Genomic DNA, 23794 nt, shown 5'->3' on the forward strand with positions numbered 1-23794 from the left:
ACAAATCAGTTAATAAAATTGTGGTGACCTAGGGATTGCTAGATTTTTATTAACTGAATTTTAACTAAACATTACCTGCAACACAACATGTCACAAATAAACATAGCGTAATAAATAACATAGAATAAGGTACATGGCACAAATTTACCACAGCAACATACCAAAACTTAAAAAAAAACAGCGGAAAAAACATAATTAAATTTATTCTACCAATAAAAATGCGCCCTGCATGCGCTTTTTTTTAAATAAAAACAAATAAGGGTGCAGCTTTTAATGCGAGAAGGTCTTGCAAAATTGCAGAAGCAATACTGCAGAACATAAATGAGCTTAATTAAATGTTTTGAACTAATATAAAATAATTTTAAACATTATTATGACATAATTAGGTATAGTTTTCTCTTCAAGATTCCTGGGAAATTTCATTTTTCAATCCCGTTTCCCAGGAGTAAAAAAATCCGGGAAAAAGAGGAACCCTAGCGTGAATAGCACATAATGTTGACTATGATTTCAGATCTGGGATGTTTGTCAATAGGTTTGCATTTAGAACAATGTATTTTTTATTTGAGGTGTATTTTAATAGTGTACTACTGAGTTGAAACTAATTCTCCAGTCGTGTGCCAAAATTTGAACTTAGGGACCCGGCTAATTCTTCCATATGAAATGGATTGTGTACAGCAGTCAAAATAGCCTTATTTCTAATATTGAATCATCTACATGGCTGAACTTTATATTTTCATTATGATGTTAGGTCAACGGTTTATAATTATTTTTGTATAGGAAACCAAGATGTAGAATAAATGGTGTTAGTTTATATTGATTCCCAAGTAGAATAATTAGGTCCATTGGACACATCGCTGCTCGGGCCGTAGCATGAAAATATTGAGTTATCTTAAAATAAAATGTATATATAAATAACACATTGGATTCAATGAGCTCTAATAAATTTGGTTAAGCTCTTTCAGTTTTTTTTCAATATACCCTACTAGCACCCCGAGAAATCAAATATTCTCACCAATGACTTTCCTATATGTTACACAAGTTGGGTGAACTTCTGACCTATATTGCACACTTTCACCCCTCTTTTTTGGGTGTGCACACACCAACACTTAATCTGCCATATTTTGCAGGCGGGCCCTGCGTTGCAATATTGCTGACCCCGGTTTTACAAACTTTTATTAGACATGTAAATATGTACAGTACCTTACCTTGCAAATTTTCCCTTGTGCTGAGAATCAAAGTTTTTTTGTGAATAAAACAATTTGTGATGTTTATTTTACTAGAGGAGCTTAAACTTTTAAATCAGTATTTCGATCAGGCTAAGCTTGACATAAGGATACAAGAGCGCATATTTGTGATTCTAGATTCATCTGTTACTTAAATGATACAAAAAAATCTCCTGAACTGGGATTACAATGAATTTACATTTAGGTTCTTGAAACTTTTTCTGCAGAGTTTGCATTCGCTATGAAACAAACATACATGCCTTAATATATAAACTGGTTCTAAGTAAAAAACATTTTGTATTGCTCATTAGAAATAGGAATTGTTTTTTTTTGGCTGGTTTATATCATGTTATAATCACTATTTTGCTGGTTTGCATGATGTATTTGTATGTTAACAGACGTTTTTTATTGTTATAAAAATTGATAATGATATTTACTTCCTTTTATTTGTAAAGGCCAATGCTGCATTATGTTAGCAAAATAAATATATAATCCAGATTTAACATCAATTCTACTGTAGAAGATATTTAGCAAACCCTGGAGAACTTCAGAACATACTTTTCAAGTAAAGAAGAATAACTAAGTAAGTATAGGCCTAAACTGTTTTTATACCTTAAGCCTACTAACTTAACTTACGATGGAATAAAGGTCCTGATAAAAAAATAAACTACTGGCAATTGTGATGTGTATACCATGCAATGTAGTTGGATAGGTACTAACATAGGTGCCAAACGTTGGTCTGCAGAGCGATTTTAGACGCCCTACATTTCTGGCATTTTATCAAAACTGGATATCACTTTCCACCGATATCACTTTATTAATTATTAAACTATTATTTTGCACATTAACTTGGCGTGATGCTAAAACTCAATTTTTTTCATCAAAAAATGGGTAAGTTGTTTGTTGTACAGGAAAATTATATCATATTTTCGTACTAAAATATTGGCCAAAGTATCGGCCTACATTTACCGATACCGATATATCGGTAAAAGCCAAATATTGGCCTATATTATTGGTAAACTGATATATCTGTCTATCTCTAATCAAAACTTCCTAGAATTAGAACAAGTTACACCCAATATGTAAATCATCAGGCCTGCAACCTTTTTACAAACTGGGCATGAGGCCGTCCCCATATTTTTTTAGGTTGTTTACCTTTGTGTAAGTGTAATTTTTTACAAGAATTTTATTTATGCATCTGGTTAGCAGTGCCCTAGTTATTTTAATTAGACTAATTTTCAAATGTAAACAAAAACTTTTACTTGAAATTTATTATTATAATTTAACGTTGGGCTTTGACTCACATCTAGAAAAAGGTTGCTGAACCCTGATGTAGTCAAGCCTATAGGCTAATGAGAATTTTATGTTTGGGGTAAACCAAAATGTCCATCAAAAAAGCTAAAATATACAGTATTGTTAACCTGTTTTTTTCTTACTTTAATATGCCATATAACATACTGCTTAGGTGACAAAACAATTCCTAAATCTTAAAAACACTGTGACATTCGCACGATAAAAAAATGGTACGCATAGCAGGGTTTTTTTCAAGGTTTTGTTTGGGTGACCGCTAAGTAGTTTTAAGAGACCGCAAGTGTTTCATTTAAGTACCAAAAATGTGCAAGTCCAAAATTTGGGAAACCGCTGGAGAAATTTGGGGAACCGTTTCGGTCCCCCAAACACCTTAAAAAACACTGCGCATAAGCATTCAGTGAAGACCAATGTAAAACAGTTTGTCGTAGCAATTACAACAATAGAGGTATATATGCCACAAAATTCGAGACTACTTTTCAGACGGTATGCTACGACCAGCAACTTAATTGCTGTTATTATGAGTATTGTGAATAGTAATTGTGTTTTGGGTAGGTAGTATTTTGTTCACTGACAGACACCGTTTAGAACCTAAATCATTTCTCTGTTATGGCAGAGTACACCAACTATATGTTGTCCTTGTTGTTTTATCGCGCGCATTTGCAATTTGTTAGAGAGACACACTGGATTTTTTCATTAGTAATTGATATACAGAAGCGCTAAATCTGATTCGCAAGTACTAGGGCGATTTTTATCTTGTCTTTTTAAAAATAATTAAAATTTTGTCAAAATTTACATGTTGGATAAAAATTAATCAAAATTATCAAAATCATTTACAAAATGCCATAAAATCCTTACAAAATTAACAAAAACTGTAATAGGCTAGTTATGAAATTGTCGTTTGGTTTACATTGTATAAAAATTTTGTTTTGAATTACATTTAACAACATTTAAACTGTTAATGTATTATATTTGCATTAGAGCAATATACAATATAATATGCAGTGGTTCTCAACCAGGTTGCCGCGACACTCTGGGATGCTATTTCTAAAGCTCAAGGGTGCCACCAGATATTTTGAAATATTTATGAATTTGATTTTTGCTATTAATGCAAAGCCTTTTACTTTTTGTGTATGATTAGAGTACAATGAATAAAAATGCTTTAGGATCACCGAACTTCGACTTTGCTTTACTAAGTTGTGAATCTCAGATTTTGACAAATGTATTTAAGAGCATATGCTTTGTGTTCTTTTGGGTGGCATTTCCATGAGATATGCGTTTTAAACCTGAAAAAAACTTATTTGTGTTCCACTGATCATCAGTAAAACATCAAAAGCGAGTGACTGACAATGCAAAGACACTAATGCAGTGGTTCCGAAACTTTTTCGGCTCGCAGCACACTAAACAAATCTTAACAATTTCGCGGCACACTTTTAACAGAACAACAATAGGGGTAATTTTACAGTTGCCCGACAAGCGATATGTAAATGTCTCAAAATTATTAATTTGTAATGAATAGTGGCAGTGCATATTTAAGTCTAAAATATTTGCGTGTATGCCTATTGGTAATACAAATACTCTCTTTTCCAAAATTACAAAAAGTTTCGCGGCACACTTGACAATCTCTAGAGGCACACAGTTTGGGAATCACTGGTTTAAGGTAATATATTCCTAAAATATGTCAAAATTTTTCATTTTTGAAGTAAAAAAATTATCACCCCTAGGTAGTTATCACTAGTAAATAAGCATTTTGTACATTTAAAGAAAAAGCACACTATATTTTTGTTTGGTGCCTGTGGCACTAACTAAGAATGCTCGGTAATATCTGATTAGAGCAGATACCTGATGTTAATTGGTAGATTCGGTTCTTGTCAGTACTAGGATGGTATTTTGCCCATTATTTTCCAAATTAGGATAGGGATTTTAGCCATGGTTTGCAATCAACCACAGCTATTTTAATTTTATAGTCAATATAATAAAAACTAGTAGTTTAACAACGGGATAAAACTAAATTTCCTAATGCTAAAGCAAATTGATGCCAAACTAAGACTGTTTGAACAATTTTATTTTTATGTACTATTCTTTTGGAGCACTGTAATGTTGCTTCAACTTGGTTGGTATTGTATGGCATCGCTATTGTTTTTGTAATTGACTGAATGATTTTGGTAAGCCTTTCTGAAGACATCCAGTGTACTATATAATTAATTTGTGTCTTTATCTTGAGCCATTATGACTCAAGGGCCTGATTGAAGAATACACTTTGTGTGTATGTAGTTTCAGTTGCTAATATGCGCTGTTGATCCTCTTTGATGAGGTTGTATGTTCAACAGGATGCAGCAGGCAGTAGTGCTAATTGTCATTTCTGACTGTGCTCCCCTCTAAGCTCGTGTAGCTCAGTTGGTAGAGTGACGGTCCTTGCATGACCGGAGGTACAAACCTCAACACAGTTTTTTTTGTAGCCTGGCCTTGCTTGGGATATAATCCTGAATAGGCTGACTGATTTTGGTAAGCCCTTACAAGGCACCGGTGTAGTAAAAACAAGTTTATATATATAGTTTTTGTATTAATAATTTTTGTGCCAATGTCAACACTAGGTGGTTGGTTGGTAGCTAATGGTTACACCAGGCTGAAATTACTGCTAATTTGGATTAGCCATAAAAAAGATATATCAATGCCCAGCCAATTAAGTTCACAAAAAACACACAAAACAACAAATTTGTTGTAAGTATTAATTGCAAGCAAACAAAAAGGATCATCTTTGCGCCATGCATATCTCTAAATGAGTAAACAAACAACCTTTTTTAGGCCCTATTGTTAAGATCTGGAATACTGGCAGCAGAAAGAGAAACATTATTATGGTGTTTGAATTACGCATTTCAGCATTTTTTGTACTTTATATAAAGCAATCAAAGTTGGCTGATGTGCAATATTGTTAAGATGTACTGATCTACAATGTAGTGTTAATGTTTTTTTGGCAGGGGAAAACATATGGCTTTACTTCAATTAAGGTTGGATTTGAAAAAAATGTTGGAGTTTCTATGTAGTGTAGTCATTTGACTTGGATGTATTAACTAGAAAAGTGTGGTCCTTTTTATTTTATTCCGAAATGATACCCAATGCTTGGACAAAGGTATTGCGTCCCTTTGATAACAATTGAAGTCATTACTTTGCTCAAACTAGCAAACTGTATCATTCACAGGCTTTATCAGCATGTTTTTAAGCAAAAAAAAACAATATTGGATCGCTGGATTGCATTTTTATTCGTTGCTAATTTTCTATGTTATATTGGGATCTTATTTATCCAAACAATACGAAATACGTAAAATAATGCGAAATTAAACCATGTGTGAAATTAAAGTATCACAAACCTGTATTTCGGTGTATTCAGTTCATACTCAGTCTCACAAATTTAATTTTTGCATTCCTTTTATTTTGAACTGTTTAGCGATACGCTTGGCAACCTTCCTTGGCGCTGAGTGCTTTCTTTCTGCTCGATTGTAGTGCAGTTTCATATTGCGTTGTATAGCATTAACATTCGTCGGATGAAGACCAAGCGAATCACACGCATTTTGAGCACAGCTTGCAATCTCAAGTGTTAGAGACAAGTTGTAGCCAATGCGAGGACTTGGTGTACATGTGTTTTTGCATTATACTGATGTCATAATGTCCAATAAATGTCTTGCTTAAGAGGTGCACCTTTGTCCCGAGGTAGTCTGCGAAGACCGCGGAGCAGCCATAGACTCCGAGCAAAGCTAGGCCGAAAAAGCACAAAAGAAAAAATAATATCAGCTCGAAATAAAGAGATTAAAAGTTCAATTTACTCAACTTCGGTATTAAAAACCAATCAAAACGAAGCTCAAAGAATATGCAAAATACTTCGACTATTGTCAAGTAAAGACTACTGACGGAAGTGGAAGATCGACCAGTTGAATTGAGCAAGCCAGCGAAACTCTCTGAAGAGGTGCCCACCATAAAAAAATGTGTTGTTGAGATGCAATACACCGGGGATTTGCATCCATCCCTTGCCGAGACAAGTGTAGTAGAACAACCAACGAATTATCACGCCAGGTATGGAAAGCTCAGAAAGCTTGTTTAAAAAGCAAATAGAATGGGGAAGCTCAGTTATGCATCGAGGCATAGGAAACGGTCGGAGATGCCGAGGTTGTGAAGTGCGTGGAAGCATATCATATACGAATTGGTTTAAAAACAACGTCAATACACCATACGATCTTAACAGGTTGTAGGCGAACCGCAGATTGCCCAATACGTGCGACCCAAACCTTACGCAGACAAATTCGAGCGGCATGCGTTTAATAGGTTCATAGCGATGACCTGAGTTTTTCTCGAAAAAAATAATCAGCCATTTTTTGCCCTACAAGCATTTTTTTCTACCTACTTGGTCTGGTATGCAAATAACTATACATCTAACTTACAACCTAAAGTGGGGAATAACATGTGGCAGTAATTATAAAACAGCGCCTCGAAATGCCCTGACCGTGAAAAAGGTAATGCTTATGAAAGCAGTTAACCGCAAGCTATAACAACTGGTAAAAACTAAGTTTATAAATCAGCAAGTATTATTTTAAGAAAATCTAACAACAAACTGCGAGGTTGGTCTATACAATAAAAGTAGCACTCGAAATTGTGCCAATTGGAATAAGTGTAGTGTTATAGTGATGACCTGGTTGACCAGCACTGTTTTTTAAATGGTTGTGTACCAGATAACAAAAAAAATGTAAGAAAAGTTCCACGTAGAGTAGTGAAACGGCTTTTCATTCGTTTTTATTATTTTCTAACATAGAAAAGTCGAACGTTCCAATAGAATATTAGCACTGTGTTAGCATTACATGTTAGCTTTATATTGACCAACATGGACTCAAGCCATAAGACCGAGATTATAACAACATCAACGTCGGAATAAAACACAGTTCGGAATAAGACCGAAATAGGTGGTCGTCGACTCGTCGTACCGTCTAAATCGAAATAAAAAAAATCCGTCGGAATACGACCTGAATGGAACCGGGCCTAATACTTTACCTAACCCCAAACCCCACCCATAAATACTTTACTAACTCATCTTATAATTTCGACCCTAACCCATTTTCTAACCCGACCCATAACCCACCAATAACCCTTAACAGGACCTAAAATCCGGTGCCAAAACAGAGGCACCCTAATGGCGCTTGTCAAACTAGGGCGTCCAAAACGGCCGATGCCAAACCGACGGCCCCCGATCGTCACATACCTTCTACCTACAGTTCAGGTGTTATTTAGGACGTATTTCGACAGATTTAGGTCTTATTCAGCCGGTTTGATGTTATTCTGTACTGCTTTATTAGTCTCTATTATGTCGTTGGTCTTAATACTACGGTTTATAGATTTTTCTGGCTTAGATATTGTTGCTTTTTAGGTCTTATTGTGTGTTCCCGTTGTTAATTAAGTTTATTGTTGGTTAAAGGTAACTTTTGCAGAAAACAAATGACGGATAAATTGTGTATTTTGTGTTGTTGTTTTATTAAAGCGAACAGAATCAAACCACAATAGTATGCACGCAGTCGCAACGTCAAGAGTGTTGCCAGAATGTAACTTCCATATATGGTATAAACGTCGGCGCGTTTTGTGCGAAAAGAAATTCCATCGTGTCTGTTCAGCAAACCACTTGCGCCTAAAGTCACAGTCGAAAAATGGCAGACTGCAGAACATCGTTAAAGGGTTTTCTTTGTCGTACGGTTGCTATTTGCTCATCAAAAGATAATATGGTGGCAGTCGACACTGCTAATTGATAATTTTTTTTTATTTACTGCTTTTGTTAGGTACTGATACAGCTGTAATGGAGTGTTTCGAGTTTACAGCGCAATTGAAAACATTTATATGATGATTTTCACCAACCTAAATATAAAGTTGCGTTTTAAGTATGCAACTTTTACGTTTCTATGTTAACGTTTTCTATATTCCACATCAATCTAATTTAGACAAGCGAAATTGGCAATCTTGAGAACAATGACGTAATAAGAAGCGGAAATGGATATATTATCATGGATAGCGCCAATTATGGTCGTGCGTGTATTTTGTTAGCACGTTTTGTTTTGTTCTGTCAGGCTGTGAGCAATAAGGAAGGCTATTCAGTTTTTTCATTCGCTTAAAATGTATAACAATGGATCAAGCGCCGACGTTGTTGTTTTGTCAATCAACAAGGCAAAAGAACCAACCCCAGTAGTTGCAGCGGAAACGTACGAATTCGAGCAAGCCCAGGTAAAGGAAAAGAAACGGACCGCATCTCAAGGAGAGGTCGATGTAGGTGGATTGAGGCACATTGATTCGTTCAAACCTTTAATACCAAGGTAATCGCAGAAGCGTTATTTACATATTTTCCAACAACAGTATCTCTCTAACATGCGGAATTTTGCATGAATAGTATATATACCCAAATTAGGCTTCATAGGCTGTTATAAGATGTCATATTTGACCGCTAAAGGCAACAATTAGTGTCCAGCCTTCCAGTTATGGTATTCAAATGCAAATTATACGGGCATTTTAGTAATGTTTATCTATTGAGTGATTGTACCTAATAATTTCCAATATTTTTTAAGTGGTAATTGAAAGTTCTTCTCGAGAGTAACGGCACTAAACTAGTTAAGAACCACTACATAAGACTGTTTTTTCTGATGCGCGCCCTTTCGAGTGTGTACAATAGCGTCACTTTTGTTTGAAGTAAACCAAGCAAATACGTTCCGGTGCGTTGCTGCCTGTTGGCGTTTTTTCCTTGTCAGTCGTTTGCCAAAGTGTTTTTGTATGTGAACATCAATCGAGCGCAGTATTATATGCAACCTCTTCAGTGTAATAATACGCTGAATTTTAACTTATGTACAATATTATTTGAAGCAGAATATGTGTTAGAGAACAGTGACTGACGCACCAACAAAAAAACCCACAAGAACAGTTAAAATGCATTAGAACGTGATACCGTTATTTATATATAAAGTCTACTTAAAACAGTTGCAACTTTGCGTCCTTTGATTGATAATGCGAAATTATACATTTTCTACAAATATGCGATAAAGTAAATTTAACAAGGTATGTCAGTCAACGGCAACGCCCATCTAAAAAGCTTTGAGTTAACTGATTCAAACCTATTTCGAAGAAGAAAAGACCATGAAAGAGAACATAAAGTGGAAAGTTCAAGGTGTAGTATAAAAGCTCATTGTATGCACAGGATAGAAAATAATATATAATTTTAATGATTTCTTAAATGCGCACCCGTTTTGCCCATTTTTTGTGGTCGTTGCTATGTTCCTCGGTATTAGGATGCACAAAAAGTGTGTAGCTCAGTGGTGTCTTCAACTTTATTTGTGCAGTTTACGATAAGATGTGGCACCAGACCTAACAAGTTTTGCTACGTTTTGTAGTTTAATTTTTAGGTTTTTCGTTGTAAGTTATCTAAAAACAGACTTCACTGTTAACATTTTAACAAAATATTGACAAGCCTAAGGCAGGCCTGCACATCATACCGCCCGCTATCTAATATTAATTGTTTTATTTTCCTTTGTTAATTTTAGTTGCTTTTATAGTATGTTTTAGTCTTTCAAGGGGGATTAGTTCAGCCTAAAAACCCCGTGCCGTACGAATCGTTATACCTTATGGTAAAAGTTTTGTACCAACTCAGCTAATGTATTTGAAATATGAACAAACAAAGCTATAGGCAATATAACCCTATTTAAATCTCAAGTTTTTGCAATCCATAGCTTTCACGGATTTATTAGCCTAAAAGGTTCCTGAGGCCTAAGGGCATGTGAGACCCACGCTCGGCACCTATAGCACATTTATAACTAAATATTTGTAAGTCTAAAGCAATAATTCTCAAACTGTATGCGGCAGACCTTTTGTCAGTTTGCAAAAATAACCTATAGATTCGTATTACAAATAAGCATGTACCGTAGACAAGCATGCGAGACTTAAAAGTGCACCTTCCACGAAATAACCGATAACATTTTGGTATTTACTTACTACCTTGCTGCAAATTTGTTGTTCTTTTACAATGTGCCGCAGGTTGGAAAATGTTGCAAATCACTGGTGTAAGGCCGTATCGGACTCTACATTCTGCTATGCCTTTACTGTTAGGGAAATCTATTGTCGTAATAAAATTGCAATATATGCATTTTAACGCACACAAATACAAAATGAATAAAATTTTAAAATAAACAGTAGCACGTTGTGCTTCTATATATACGCTACTTAACAAAATACCCGGTGTGACCTAGTTTAATTAGGTTGTTAGGTTTCTCAGGGGCGAATATTTTTTGAGTCAATACTATATGCGCAAAAGTCGTTTATAAATTGACAAAAACTGTAATGGGCTTTTTAAAATTGTCGTTCAGTTAAACATTTTATCAAAATTTAGTTTTGATTTGCATCGAACAACATTTTAACTAGATTCTATATTTATGGTTACGATTGACCTACTCCAGTGTTTGTTAACCTATAAAATTGTGTCCCCGAATGCAGTAGTTAAAACGTGCTAGATTTATTGAGATCAGTCCAGGGCAAGCTTTCTGCAAAGTTTTAAGAAAACTGTAAAAAAATACGAAGACATGGCTCAAATTACTTTCTTCTGAATTTATTATATTATATATGTTATTTGTCATATTTTGTTCACTATTAAAGTTCAGTTTATAAATGCGGTCGCAAAAGCTTCGCTGTCATATTTACGATTACGATTCGGGTCGCCGCGAAAAAACTGTTGAGGAACATTGGGCTATGTGGTGTACTGAAGCCGGCAGAATTACCCACGCAAGTCTAGATCATCGCATTAGGTTGGAACCTTCAGATAGTTGTGTATCTCTGATTTGGACAAATGTATTGATCAGTATTTGCTGTGTCTTTTTTCGGTGGTGATTTGCAATTATCCCATTTCCTATTTCGATAATTTACTAGATTAGTTTTTGCAATTCTTTTTGCGTTGTGTTTAACATTTGTTTCTAAAATAACCTGAGTTTGGTTTTCTTTGGCATTTGTGTAACGATTTAGTTTTTTGATCTACTCGTTTTCACCAATACATTGTTAGTTAAAATTTATTACGGCCCGCCGAAATCTTTATGTATTTGGCTTTCTAAGGAAACACTATAATGTTTCTCCACAGCGACTCGGTTAACAGCAAAGAGCCACACCTTGCACATGAGCAGAAATGAATATCAATCTGCTTTTTTATCACTTACAAACACACCTTACATACTAGCAATAGTGCGTAGACTGCATTTAGCGATTGTTATTCATACTGCACCACTTATGCTTTAAATTCCATCAAGCTGTGTAAGTTTCTAAAGGCTTTTTGTCAGCAAACAACTATAAGATGTAGGCTACGTTTTTCTATTCTAAAAAAATTTTAACATACAAGACAAATTGTAAAGACAATCGAGTATCGCGCAAAACGCGAAACAATTTGTATTAAATATTTAACATCGGAAAGAATTATTACACGAAAACGAACACTGGACATTCTAAAAAACTCAAATAAAACCTAAACGTATAAGAGCTGCAAAAAAACTAGGTTATGGGTGGCCAAATCGCGTCACGCGAGTCACATGCGGTTTTTTAACGAGTTGTATGCAGCTTTTAAGTTCATATTAAGATTTTTAGGATGCCCGGTGTTAATTCGCGTGTGTTTTTTTGCATTTGTAACCACTGAGGTGTTTTTTTCCGGTATGTTCTATTTTTCCCTTAAAAAATGCTTAAATGTAGCCTCCGCAAGATTGTTAAGTACTGAATTACAGTATATTTTGCGAAGCAGTCTAGATCTCACAGGGAGTTTCGAAAACCTGTCCTATTAATTAAGTGAACATTATCTATCGTGCAACATGCTTTAAAGACAACTTGCTTGACTTAATTAATAAAGAATAAGGTTAAGGCAAAGAACGTCTTAAGATTATTTGTTTAGTGCAAGCAGGTTTTGATTTCTTACATACATGTGAATGATGTGATAATACAGGTCCTTTCCCCATTAAAATCAGCTGCAAATGGTAAAATGTCGCTAAGCGCCTTTACTATGCACAATATACATGTTTTTTTCGTTTTTACCAGTGAACACAAACATTGAAAAGGTTATAACTCACATTACCGGCAAGAGAAAGCCAGAATGCTACCTTGAATATATTATCATCTATGTTTTATGCGATGCAGTTATACATTAAGCAACGCTGGAATTTTAGCGTTTAACACAGTTGCTAACTTTAGTATTTAACAGCCTGAAAGTTGCTAAAGCGTCCCTAAACATTACTTACTAAGTTACAAACTTTTTTTAAATTTGTATAACACTGATAATACCCCATTCAAACTTTGTGGGATAGTTTAAAAAATGTTGACCTGGATTTTTACCGACAACAAAACACCTTATTAATGTCAATTTAATTAAAATATGCTTAATTAAACTCTAGTATTAACTTTACTGTTTGTAGCGTGAGTATGACAAGTCAACTTGCCCAGGCAGTTTGTGTACGATGCAAAGGCGGATTTTCACCTGTTGAACAGATGGTCAATTCAAATGGGGAAATTTATCATGAAGAATGCTTCGTATGCTCCCAATGTTTCCAGAAATTTCCAGAAGGGTTATTTTATGAGGTTTGTATTTTAGGTTTGGTCTGTATAGTATGACTTTATGTGTTATATAGAAACGCTTTTGTTTCACAGTTTGAAGGTGTCAAGTATTGCGAGCATGATTTTCATATGCTGTTTGCACCATGTTGCGGAAAGTGTGGTAGGTAATAGAAGACTAAAAATGAAAAAGTGAATTTAGTCAAATTTGTTTTGTATTCTTCAGAGGAGTTCATTGTTGGAAGAGTTATCAAGGCTATGAACAACAACTGGCACCCAGACTGTTTTACTTGCCAGCTTTGTAACTCGCCACTTGCTGATGTTGGCTTTGTGAAAAATGCTGGCCGTAGCTTATGTCGGCCGTGCCATAACCGGGAAAAAGCACTCGGTTTAGGAAAATATGTCTGTAACAAATGCCAGTAAGTTTTCCTGGTGTTTTAAGTTAGAGCAATAGGCAATATAACAGTTTTATATTTAAACGCAGAACAAAATAAATATTTCAGAACAAAATAAATAAATTTTTAAATATGTTGTTTCCCCTTAAGCAACCGTATTAAACGATGATAGGTTGCATAAAAAATAATTTAATGTTGTTTTTCTTGCATAGCACAATCATCGAAGAAGAACCTTTGCGATTCAAGGGTGATCCATATCATGCGTTCCACTTTAATTGTGACAGCTGTGGGTAAGTATAACCTACCACATTTGTTGCCTTCAAATGTCACCTATGACACTACCAATATTTATAAAGGAAAGAACTCACATCAGATGCTCGAGAATTACGGGGTGAACTGTTTTGCCTTCCTTGCCACGACAAGCAGGGAATACCAATATGTGGAGCGTGCAGACGGCCGATTGAAGAACGAGTTGTTAGTGCAATGGGCAAGCACTGGTATGTTTACTAAATGCAATTTGTTCTACAAATTTTATTACTATTTGTAATTTCATTTTGACATTTTTATGAAGGCACGTGGAGCATTTTGTGTGCGCGCAGTGTGAAAAGCCCTTTCTTGGACAAAAGCACTACGAGAGAAACGGTCATGCTTATTGTGAAATGCACTACAATCAGCTTTTTGGAGATGTTTGTTATCACTGCAATGAAGTAATCGACGGCGACGGTAATTGTTCAGTAATTTTTCTAGAGAACTGATTGACTTTTTTATTATTTTATTTCTAGTTAATCTGAAATAAAATGTTTTATATTTTTAATTTTTTCTTTTAAAATTTTAGTGGTATCAGCACTGAATAAGTCTTGGTGTGTCAAGCATTTTCAGTGTACCTGTTGCAACACGAAGTTAACCCTCAAGTAAGTAAAAATTCCAGTTAGTAAAAAACGCAGTATGCTTTGTCAGCTATTGTTTGTTTAAAACTATTTTAGATTATTATTAATATTTATGGACCTAAACAACCTAGGGTTTGGGGTTCATAAATAGTTCAAGGCGGGGTCAAGCTCTACTTCAATATTTAACTTTTTTATAAGGACTTAAAACGCAAATGTGCTTATTTCTAAGAAACGTGTTTATTTTAGAGTTGTGTGCTTATGTTGTCTTATTTTAGTTTCTAAAAGCGTTCTTTATCAATTTTTTATTTAAATATACCAAGTTATTTAACCCAGTGCTTTTCAACCTTTAAAATTTCCATCCGCACTTTTTTATTTCGAAAAATTTTCATCCGCACGAAACAAGCACAGTAAGTTTGCAATTTTTTGTTTTTTTCCTTTAGTTTATTTTCAATGTAAGGGTTTGTGTATTAAAACCATGGGCCTTGACCGATTTAAAATAGATAGCTTAAACTGCAATGAACCACTACGAGACTATATTACTGGATCTGTAACGCATAAGTGGGCATACCAGCTTATTTGATTACTGTATTGCACATACAAAATAATAAAATGCACCATTTTATCCGCACGACGTTTGTCATCCGCACTAGAATTTTTTTCATCCGCACAAGTGCGTACCATCCCACGGGTTGAAAAACACTGATTTAACCCAGATTATAACAGTAATGCATTAAATTACATAATAACAATGGATTGTGATTGTTCACTCTAAATCTAAAAAGTACATTGTAGCAGGTTGCTTTAGCAATCAAGTAAACTTTCGGCTTGACGTGAGGACTGGCATTTTTGTGTCAGTACAGACAAAATGCTAAATCAGCCCAGAGGCTATGGAAAACACAATGTTACTACAAAAAAAATTGCTAGATGCATTACAGTAAATCATTCAATAAATAATTTTATTACAAGCCAAATTCGCCAAGTGAACCAACTTAACTTCCAGGCAGGGTCAGAATTGGGCGTTTCGTGCTGCCATGCACCACGGTTTAAAAGGTGTATTACTGGTGCGCTCTGACGCGAAAAAAAATGCGCTCTGACGCGATAATTATCTATATTGATCATTCTTGCCCCCCATTTGGACCCCCATAAGAATGTAAAGAGGATTCGTTTAACTTTTGAGAGAAAGCATTTGGGTATATTAACCGGGACAACACTCATTTTAAAGGTTAAGATTGGAATCATGAGGGTCTTAATAACTGTTATTTTTCCGAGAAAAGAGAGACCCCTTGCGGACCAAATATTTGATACTATTTTAATTTTTTTCAGAAGTGGTGTGAAGTTTTTTTCAATTAGATCGGCGTCGTTACTCGAGCTAGTGGGAATTTCAACGCCTAAGTATTTGATAGAACCTGATGGCCATAGAAGGCCACTTTGTTCCATGGGTTTGTGACAGTTTTCACGATTTGTTCCGATAAAAAAGGCGTTTGATTTGGACATTTTTTGACCTTGCAGCCTGACATTTCGCCGAAGTCGTCGATAATCCGAAAGACTTCTGTAAATTCCTGATCACTACCCGATAGAAATAATGTAGTGTCGTCAGCAAATAGGGACACTTTAAATTCTTTGCTATTTATTGTGATGCCGTTTTGGCGGCCCTGTTTTAACGCAGCGGCAAGGCATTCAATGCACCGGACAAATAAAGTTGGAGAGAGAGGGTCTCCCTGGCGTACGATTTTGATAAAAAGTTGTTGTTAACAAACGCACGAAGGATTTTGATAAAAACATTCGATCAATTTAATAATCTTGTCCCCGAACCCGAAAGCAGCTAAGGCTGTATATATGAAGTCCCAGTTTACCGTGTCAAAGGCCTTGAACATGTCTAAAGACAGTATCGCGCCAGGAATATCGTAATAGTCGGCGCAGTCAATGATATCGAACAAAAGACGAATATTAGTGCCTATGTATCGTTTTGGAATAAAACCATTTTGCGCAGGCGAGATAATGCCGTTTAGTACCCCTCGGATCCTGGTGTTAACTACTTTTGAAGCAATTTTGTAGTCTACATTCAAAAGCGTTATCGGTCTAAAATTTCCCGGTTGAAGGTGATCTTTATAGGCTTTTGGAAGTAGAGTTACCACTGCTTCGGACTGAGAAGCTGATAGCCTACCTGTATTTACTGTATGTCGCCAAGCTGCCATATAGACGCATTTGATATTCTCCCAAAAGGTGATATAAAACTCTGCTGGAAAACCGTCTAGCTCAGGGATTTTATTTTTACCCATGTTGCAGAGAGCAGTGAAGAATTCCGCTTCTGTTGTTTCCGCTTCTAATAGTTTTGATTGTTCTGCCTTAATTTTTGGGAGATTTAGTGTTTTTAATTTTGAGGCGATTAAGGTTTTGTTCAATAGATCTCCGTTTTGTTTGTAGAGTTGCTTGTAAAAGTCAACTAGGCCGTCCAAAATGTTGTTTTGGTCAGTTATTATTTTATCATCTACAAAAAGTCTGTTAATACCCTTTTTTTCGCAATGTCTTTTTTCCAAATTTAAAAAGTATTTTGTATTTTTCTCGCCCTCCTTTGCCCAGCGAGCCCTACTTCGCGTTATAGCGTTTTTAGTTTGGCGCAGCATTAGTTGGTCGAGTTCCGATTTAAGTTTCAACAATTTTTCGTGCAAGGCGCCTAATTCTGTTTCAGAGTTCTTTAAAATAGCGTCTTGTGTCTCGCCAATCAGTTTTTCCAAATCGATTTGCTTAATATTTAGCCTTCGTTTTAGTTCGGCCGCATATCTAATAGTTTCGCCTATATGGTTTTCTGCTTTATAATAAGTGATTACCTTTCTTATTTTATTTTAAGTACGGCGAATAAATTGATGAAAAATTCTGGATCGTCCTTATTCGGCGCGTAAACATTAACAATTACTATTGGGGTTGCATTTATTGTCATTTCAACCATTAAGTATCGACCTTCTTGGTCTACCCGTGTGCCTGAGACGGAATAGGATAAGTTTCTGTCGATTAGTATTGCCATCCCTCTACTGCTTGAGGTGCCGTGCGCCCAAAACGCTTCCCCTCCCCATTTCATACCCCATAACTTTTCGTGCTTAGCACTAGCATGGGTTTCCTGCAAAAGGACAACGTGACACTTTTTACGACGTAAAAAATTAAAAATCGATTTTCTTTTCATAGCGATGTTTAAACGTCGAACGTTGTGTGAAATAATATTTAAAGACATAAAAATAGTATTTAAACGGGTCCAACACCAATATCTATGTCCCATTCGTACTCCATGCCACATTCACATCTAAACGCTTTATTGGGACCCATAGGAAATGCTTTTTCCCGCAACTACAGTTGACGGTCTTATACTTGCAGTGGGTATTACTACACGCTTTACACATGGTAACCTTAGGTAGCGAGTTAACAGTAAAACAATTACAGACAACAGAGTACCTTTCGCACTGTATGCACTCAAGCACATCTTCCTTCGTCTTGTATTCTGGCTGGAGCTCATCGCAGCACGGCATACGTCTCAATGTCCCTTCGCATGAAGGACATTGACATGTTTCTTTACCCAGAAATAACTCGTCCGTGCAGCACTTCATTGCTACGGAATACTTGTTGGAACAACTCCAGCAAACGAAAGTTTTCGACTGAGCCAAAACCACAGCTTCAGCTTGGCAGCCAGGGCATGTCAGCGAAATTCTGGTCGCACATAGGCTAATAGATTTGCTGTTAGGAAGCTCATCTGGGCTTCGTTGCAGCCTTTTCCTTGTTGTTTGCGTTGTTTTCAGAGTTGAAGTCCGGGGAGTTCTTATCTGCATCGTTTAGAATGCTGCTTACGGCTGTTGTAGAGTGTGGATTGTTATCAGCGTTGTTGACGCCAGCGCTAGATTGGGGGGCAACTGCGTTATCGTTTGTCTCTCCGTGTGCTTTGGCTTGCTTGTGCTCTTCTTGTCTTTTTGCTAGCCGAGGAAAATCTTTTTGGCGTTTGGGACAGTTTGCTTGTTTGTGACCTTTCTCGTCACGATACTTGCAAGTGAACACTTGCCCATGATATGTTACGTAAAATTCACAGTCCGCCATCCTAATATAATAAAGGGTTTTCTTCCACGTCCGTTGAATTCATTGTCAAGATTCTCATTCCGGTTAGCAACCCAACCTTGTCTTTCCTGTGTGTCACCTTTTCAACTTTTCCATATTTTGCCGATATTTCTTCTGCTATGAGTTCACTGGGGAAAGAGATAGGCACCCAGCCAACTGCGATGTTAATCTTGTCATTTACGTATAGTTTAACAAATTTAACTGATTCTGCTGTGCATAGCTTTGTGTAAAGTTCCAAAACATTTTGTCTATTGGTGCAAGTTATGTCGACGTTTTGGCCTCGCATCCATACTTTTTAAAAAGATTTAGAATTTCGTCTCTTTTCAATAAATTAACTGTCCTCATACTTTTTTTTTGCAATTCGGCCTCTTAAAGCTGGCCGCATTTTTATTCACTGCCTGAGCGTAACTTGCTCTGCTTGCCATTTTTCGCTCCGCACTCCACGAGCGCCAGACTTGGAATCTTGGCCATTGTGAGCAAAACCAAACTTTTACGCAAAGCGAACACGTGCGTCGAAACCTCTTAGTGTGCAATCGTTAACTTCAGGCGAAAAACTAAACCAAGACGGTATACGGTATGTGTAATGGATTTTGGTATCTTTAGACTATTATCAGCAGCGCATTTTCCTAAGTTCCATGAACTGGACCACGCTAAATTACTACGTCTCTCGCCACCTGCAATACTAAACGAAGATTGGTTTTCCCGGGTGTTATTATGCCACGATTAGTGCAACATCTGCAACATCACCGAGCTGTGAGTCAGCTAAAATACAAGCTGCGGTTGAGGGAAAATAAGTAGTGTCAATTGCACACTAAGTACGTGGTCGTGGTCTTGTAGTATGTTTATAGAGAATAATTTTGCGGTAATAATCACCACATAAAAAGGCCGCTTCGAAAGTAACAGTTAACCACCTTTTAAAAGAATCTGCTTCAGTTAAAAAAATACCGCGATAAAAAACTAAAAAGCTTGACTTTGCGTAGTCAATTGTAGAATCCACCATTGCCAATCAGCCTACCTGAACGAATAACGAAAGAGAAAAAATATCGTACGTTTACGGTCGACTAAACAAAAGACGGAAAACGTCGATTTGAGTTTGCATTATCTGCAGACGCGTGACCCAATTACATGAAAAACATTTTACGAAAAGGGAGGGTTTCGTACACCCAAACCTCCTCCCAACCCCGCCACATTTGCTAACATGTGTACATTATAATAAAAACATCTCCCATATGTTTAACATTCTTAACAACTGTCATTTTGAAGCAGTTCTGTTAACTGTATTATGTCAACTGTCCAGGTGGTTGCCAAAACTTATATTTTTGCCAATAGTGAGTACAATGAAACACTGCACACAAAAGTCTTAAGCAATTCGGTCCTGTTTTTTAAAGCATTGTTGGGTTTTAGTGCTTCTTTTTTGACTAACATGATCTTGTTATGCAGTCAAATAATGTACTGCAAAGTATACTAAGTTACTATTGACATAACGAATTCTTGACAATTATGCTCTGCATAACCTCGCTGAATATTGGCCTAAAGTTGACCTTGAGTAACCCTATAGCGCATTTTGTAGACGGCTTTTCAACCAAATAAACACAATTTTTTTCGCACTTCTCTCGATTGAGCATCAACTTTTGTATTTTTATATTGTCTTACTGATATGACATAAAAAAATAGGGGGCGCAAGGTACAGGGCAATTACCGAAGGGGAGTGCAGCAGATAAAAAAGGTTAAGAACTACTGCTAAAGAGGTATTAAGACAAAACCTAGGTTCTAAAAAAAAAGTTTATTACATTATTTTCTTAGGAACAAGTTTGTTGAGTATGACATGAAGCCGGTGTGCAGAAAGTGTTATGAGAAGTTTCCATTAGAGCTGAAAAAACGGCTTAAGAAGGCTGCAGACTCTGAACGGCGTCAGTAAAGTAATATTTATCTGAAATGATGTTGCGCATAGTATTTTTGTTACATAATGCTATACTACTCAAGATAAACAAGTTTTCTTCTTTGAGAAATTTAACATGGTTGAATAGTGTTCAACTTTATTTGTCAAACTTAATATTGTTGTAATTATTGCTGCATGCTTACTACCAATTACAGTTGCATAAATATTTGTACAATATGCATATTACACAATAAACAAATATCATTTATTGTTTTTGTAATTAAGAAGATAAACATTTCAAATAAGTTAGAATTGCAGTTTTTGTTAATTACATCAACTGTTTTTACGTTAGCATTTCAGCTATTTCTTCTTCATTGTTTTCCAAAGCCTGCAAATAAAATAGTACGTTGGTCTTGCCATTATATACTGAAGTTATATTATCATTTATTACTTTTTGCAAAGGACTTTTTCCATCTGCATCAAGTTGGGCTTTACATGCTCCATGCTGTAACAATAATTCCACAACAGTTTTGTGTCCTTTAGATGCTGCTCTATGAAGAGCTGTAGATTTACCAGCCCTGGTTATAGAATTTGTTGATGCACCATGTGCAAGCAAATTTTCACATATTTCATAAGATCCTCGTGAGGCTGCATAATGCTGTGAAAATGCCATGCAGTTAACTTAGAACACACTTTCTGGCTAGCAAAACCAACTTACTAGAGTTGTATATCCAGCTGAATCTTTTGCATTGGGGTCCCCACCATTTTTCAAGTATTTTATAACTGCAAAAATATCACCAGTAGATGCTGCATTCCAAGGCCCTCTGGCAAAGTCCATTTCATTTAAATTTTGATAAAGACCACCAACTCCATTTTTACAGCTGCAGCTATTACCATGCTCATTTTCCATTATTCATCATATAATTTAAGTATTTCATTTGTTTGCAAACGGGGCCTACTAAAAACATAATAAATGCTACTCAACTATCTGTGCACATGTGTAATGTGTACAGATGATCTTACACTTCCAGAGTCAAGACTTGTTAGCAGCATATATATATATATTTAGTCTTATCTAACTTAAATATAAAGACTTATTACCAACTAAAGGCTCCTTATTAGCTAGTTTTTGACATGTTGTTCGATGTTAACTTTATACTTGTATTGTAAGCTAAAGTCAGGGTTATACCAGTTATGTCAATATTATACAAATTGAACTAACATGTAGGACAGTGGTTCCCACATTTTTTTGAGTGCAAGCTAAATGTGAGTTTTGTGAACACTGAGACTGAAAATAGTAGGGAATATGTTAGTTTTTAGTTGAATTAATCAATTATTAGCGAAGAGTTAAAATTTAAAACATTTCATCAAAATGATCCACTGACATATTTACTAAACTAATCAGCTTTAATAATGTTCTATAATCAGCTAACCTTGACTTAAACTTACATATGATTTTTTTGAAGGGAATGACTCTCATACTTAGCAAGCAATAATTTAATTCAATAAGAAAAAGTTAATAATGGCAAGGGAGAAATAAAGAGAATGCTTAACCAACCAAACCCCAAGCGCCAACTTAATTAATGTTAGAAAAACTAAAAAATGTGGTAGGATTCTAGACCAGCGCCCTCGTGATCACTTTTTCTTTGGTTAACTTTTATTAGATTATAATCACGCCTGTAGGACCCTTACTTTAAGAAAAACTGTAGTGTACTAGGGAGACAAAATTAATGACTTAAAAAGTGTTATGAAAAGTCGAGTTCAAGCTGTTGGCGCTCTTTCACTTATGTACGTGAAAATTAATAAAAAAAAAACTTTCTTAAAATGCCGCATACCACAAGGCATATTGTTTTGGGTTAGCGTTTGGTTGAGGGTGGGTCAAGTTATTATTAATAATAAACATAATATTACTTGACCCACCCTCACCCAAACCCGCACCCTAACCCAAACAATATGCGTTGTTTGCGGTATAATTTTGTTTTTTGCATAACTTTTCACGTTCAGAAGTGAAAGAGCGCCAAGCTGTTTGGTTTTGGTGTAGGTAATAGGTAAGTGTCCAGGGAGTCGAACCAACTTTATGAACCGGTTTTGGGTCAATTTTATCCGAACCGTAACCGAACCTGAACCGTTTTTTATAAGATTTGAGGAGCCGAACCGGAACTGAACCGAATAATTTGAAAGTACCTGAACCTTAACCGAACCCGAACCTGTAAATAAAAGCGGTTCGCTCCTCCATGACGTCACAACTTGTATTTTACAGAGTCAAGTTACGCCATATTCGAAATTTCATGAAAAATATATGAATATTGAATGATCAAAATCGTTGATTTTTTATTTTTTAGATATTTCAATAATGAGTTGCTGTTTTTTTAATACGTCACGTAACTTTTACAATTCAAACTTTATTCTCTACATTTATCGACCCACATTTTGAGATTTAACGCAAATTAAATTGTATCTGAACCGGAGCTTTATGAACCGGTTTTGAAATAGCGATGGTCGAACCGGAGCTGAACCGGAACTTTTAAATTACTCCGAACCGAAACCGGAGCTGAACCGGATTCCGAAAAAATCCTTGAACCCGAACCGAACCTGAACGGAAAAGTCAAACGGTTCGACTCCCTGTAAGTGTCAGTATTAGTAATAATTTTAGTTTTTATACTGGCAAAAAAAAAACGGTTTTACCCGGAAAAAAAATGCCAGGACACAAACCCCACAGTGATCCGGTTAAAGACCGGCAGCGACTAAACTAAATGTAGTGTGAAAATGTATTTCTCACTAATAAGTCTACCGAAGTTTAGCAGTTAATCATCAAAATATGGGAATTCCCCTATTGTGAAAACAGATAATTACTCTTGGATATTCTTGCATTTTAGGTTTTAGTGTGTGTAGCTAACGGCGATTTGCTATATTTGAAATAATGTTTTTCCGATACATTTTCGGCGTCCAAATGTTTTGAATAGATAATAATTTTTTTTTTATATTATTATTATTATTACGCGATAATAAGTTACAAGGCGGAAAAAAAGACGCACGAGAGATAAAAGGTGGATAGCACTAAATAAGAAGCGACAGGTATACGTCATAGTTGCCATTCTAGATTATTTTAATCTAGATTTAGATGTTTTGGTTTTAATCTAGATGTAGGATTATACAATCTAGATGTTAGATGTTTTTTTAGATTATTATAAAAAAATATTGTATATGCTAAATTAGTGACAGATTCGCTATTGACGATAAATATTTCAGTAATTTCAAAAGTTTTTTTTTTTGCAAATTGAAAAAAAAATGATGAGATATAAATTTGAAATTTCAGTAACTCGCCATGTTCAGTAAAATGTTTTATAAAACTGAAATCTTTAATCTAAAGCATCAAGCAAGTCCCTTTATGCAACTTTATACGACATTAAGCTGTTGATTTTT

At 35.6% G+C, this 23794-nt stretch overlaps 2 protein-coding genes across 4 annotated transcripts; one reads left to right on the plus strand and one right to left on the minus strand.

Moving 5' to 3' along the window:
- Positions 1–1675: 1675 nt before the first annotated feature.
- Positions 1676–20640, plus strand: LOC146148680 (LIM and senescent cell antigen-like-containing domain protein 1). Of its 3 annotated transcripts, none has more exons than XM_083388361.1 (9): positions 1676–1806; positions 12980–13142; positions 13212–13278; positions 13342–13534; positions 13723–13800; positions 13867–14007; positions 14082–14233; positions 14346–14421; positions 20296–20640. In XM_083388361.1, exons 2-9 carry the CDS (start codon positions 12987–12989, stop codon positions 20408–20410), a joined length of 978 nt encoding a protein of 325 aa, XP_083244487.1. In that variant the 5' UTR covers positions 1676–1806; positions 12980–12986; the 3' UTR covers positions 20411–20640. The 3 variants fall into 3 exon arrangements, with proteins under 3 accessions (XP_083244487.1, XP_083244485.1, XP_083244486.1); XM_083388359.1 differs by lacking the exon at positions 1676–1806 and adding an exon at positions 8257–8872; XM_083388360.1 differs by lacking the exon at positions 1676–1806 and adding an exon at positions 9332–9714.
- Positions 20615–21422, minus strand: LOC146148681 (ankyrin repeat domain-containing protein 39-like). Its single transcript, XM_083388362.1, has 3 exons — positions 21090–21422; positions 20823–21029; positions 20615–20759 (listed from the first exon to the last, which is right to left on the minus strand). The coding sequence occupies exons 1-3, from the start codon at positions 21279–21281 to the stop codon at positions 20715–20717; spliced, it is 444 nt and encodes a 147-aa protein (XP_083244488.1). The 5' UTR covers positions 21282–21422; the 3' UTR covers positions 20615–20714.
- Between the last annotated feature and the right edge of the window lie 2372 nt (positions 21423–23794).

This window comes from Ascidiella aspersa, chromosome 4, assembly GCF_963924565.1.
Source record: "Ascidiella aspersa chromosome 4, kaAscAspe10.2, whole genome shotgun sequence".
Taxonomy (NCBI): Eukaryota; Metazoa; Chordata; class Ascidiacea; order Phlebobranchia; family Ascidiidae; genus Ascidiella; species Ascidiella aspersa.

Coding starts and splice junctions, on each gene's coding strand:
- LOC146148680 (XM_083388359.1), top strand. CDS start 8,676: ATGTATAACAATGGATCAAGCGCCGACGTTGTTGTTTTGTCAATCAAC. Junction 13,279..13,341: donor ACCATGTTGCGGAAAGTGTG/GTAGGTAATAGA, acceptor TGTATTCTTCAG/AGGAGTTCATTGTTGGAAGA. Junction 14,234..14,345: donor TGAAGTAATCGACGGCGACG/GTAATTGTTCAG, acceptor TTAAAATTTTAG/TGGTATCAGCACTGAATAAG.
- LOC146148681 (XM_083388362.1), bottom strand. CDS start 21,281: ATGGAAAATGAGCATGGTAATAGCTGCAGCTGTAAAAATGGAGTTGGT. Junction 21,030..21,089: donor CAGCTGGATATACAACTCTA/GTAAGTTGGTTT, acceptor GCATTTTCACAG/CATTATGCAGCCTCACGAGG. Junction 20,760..20,822: donor GAAAAAGTCCTTTGCAAAAA/GTAATAAATGAT, acceptor TTTTATTTGCAG/GCTTTGGAAAACAATGAAGA.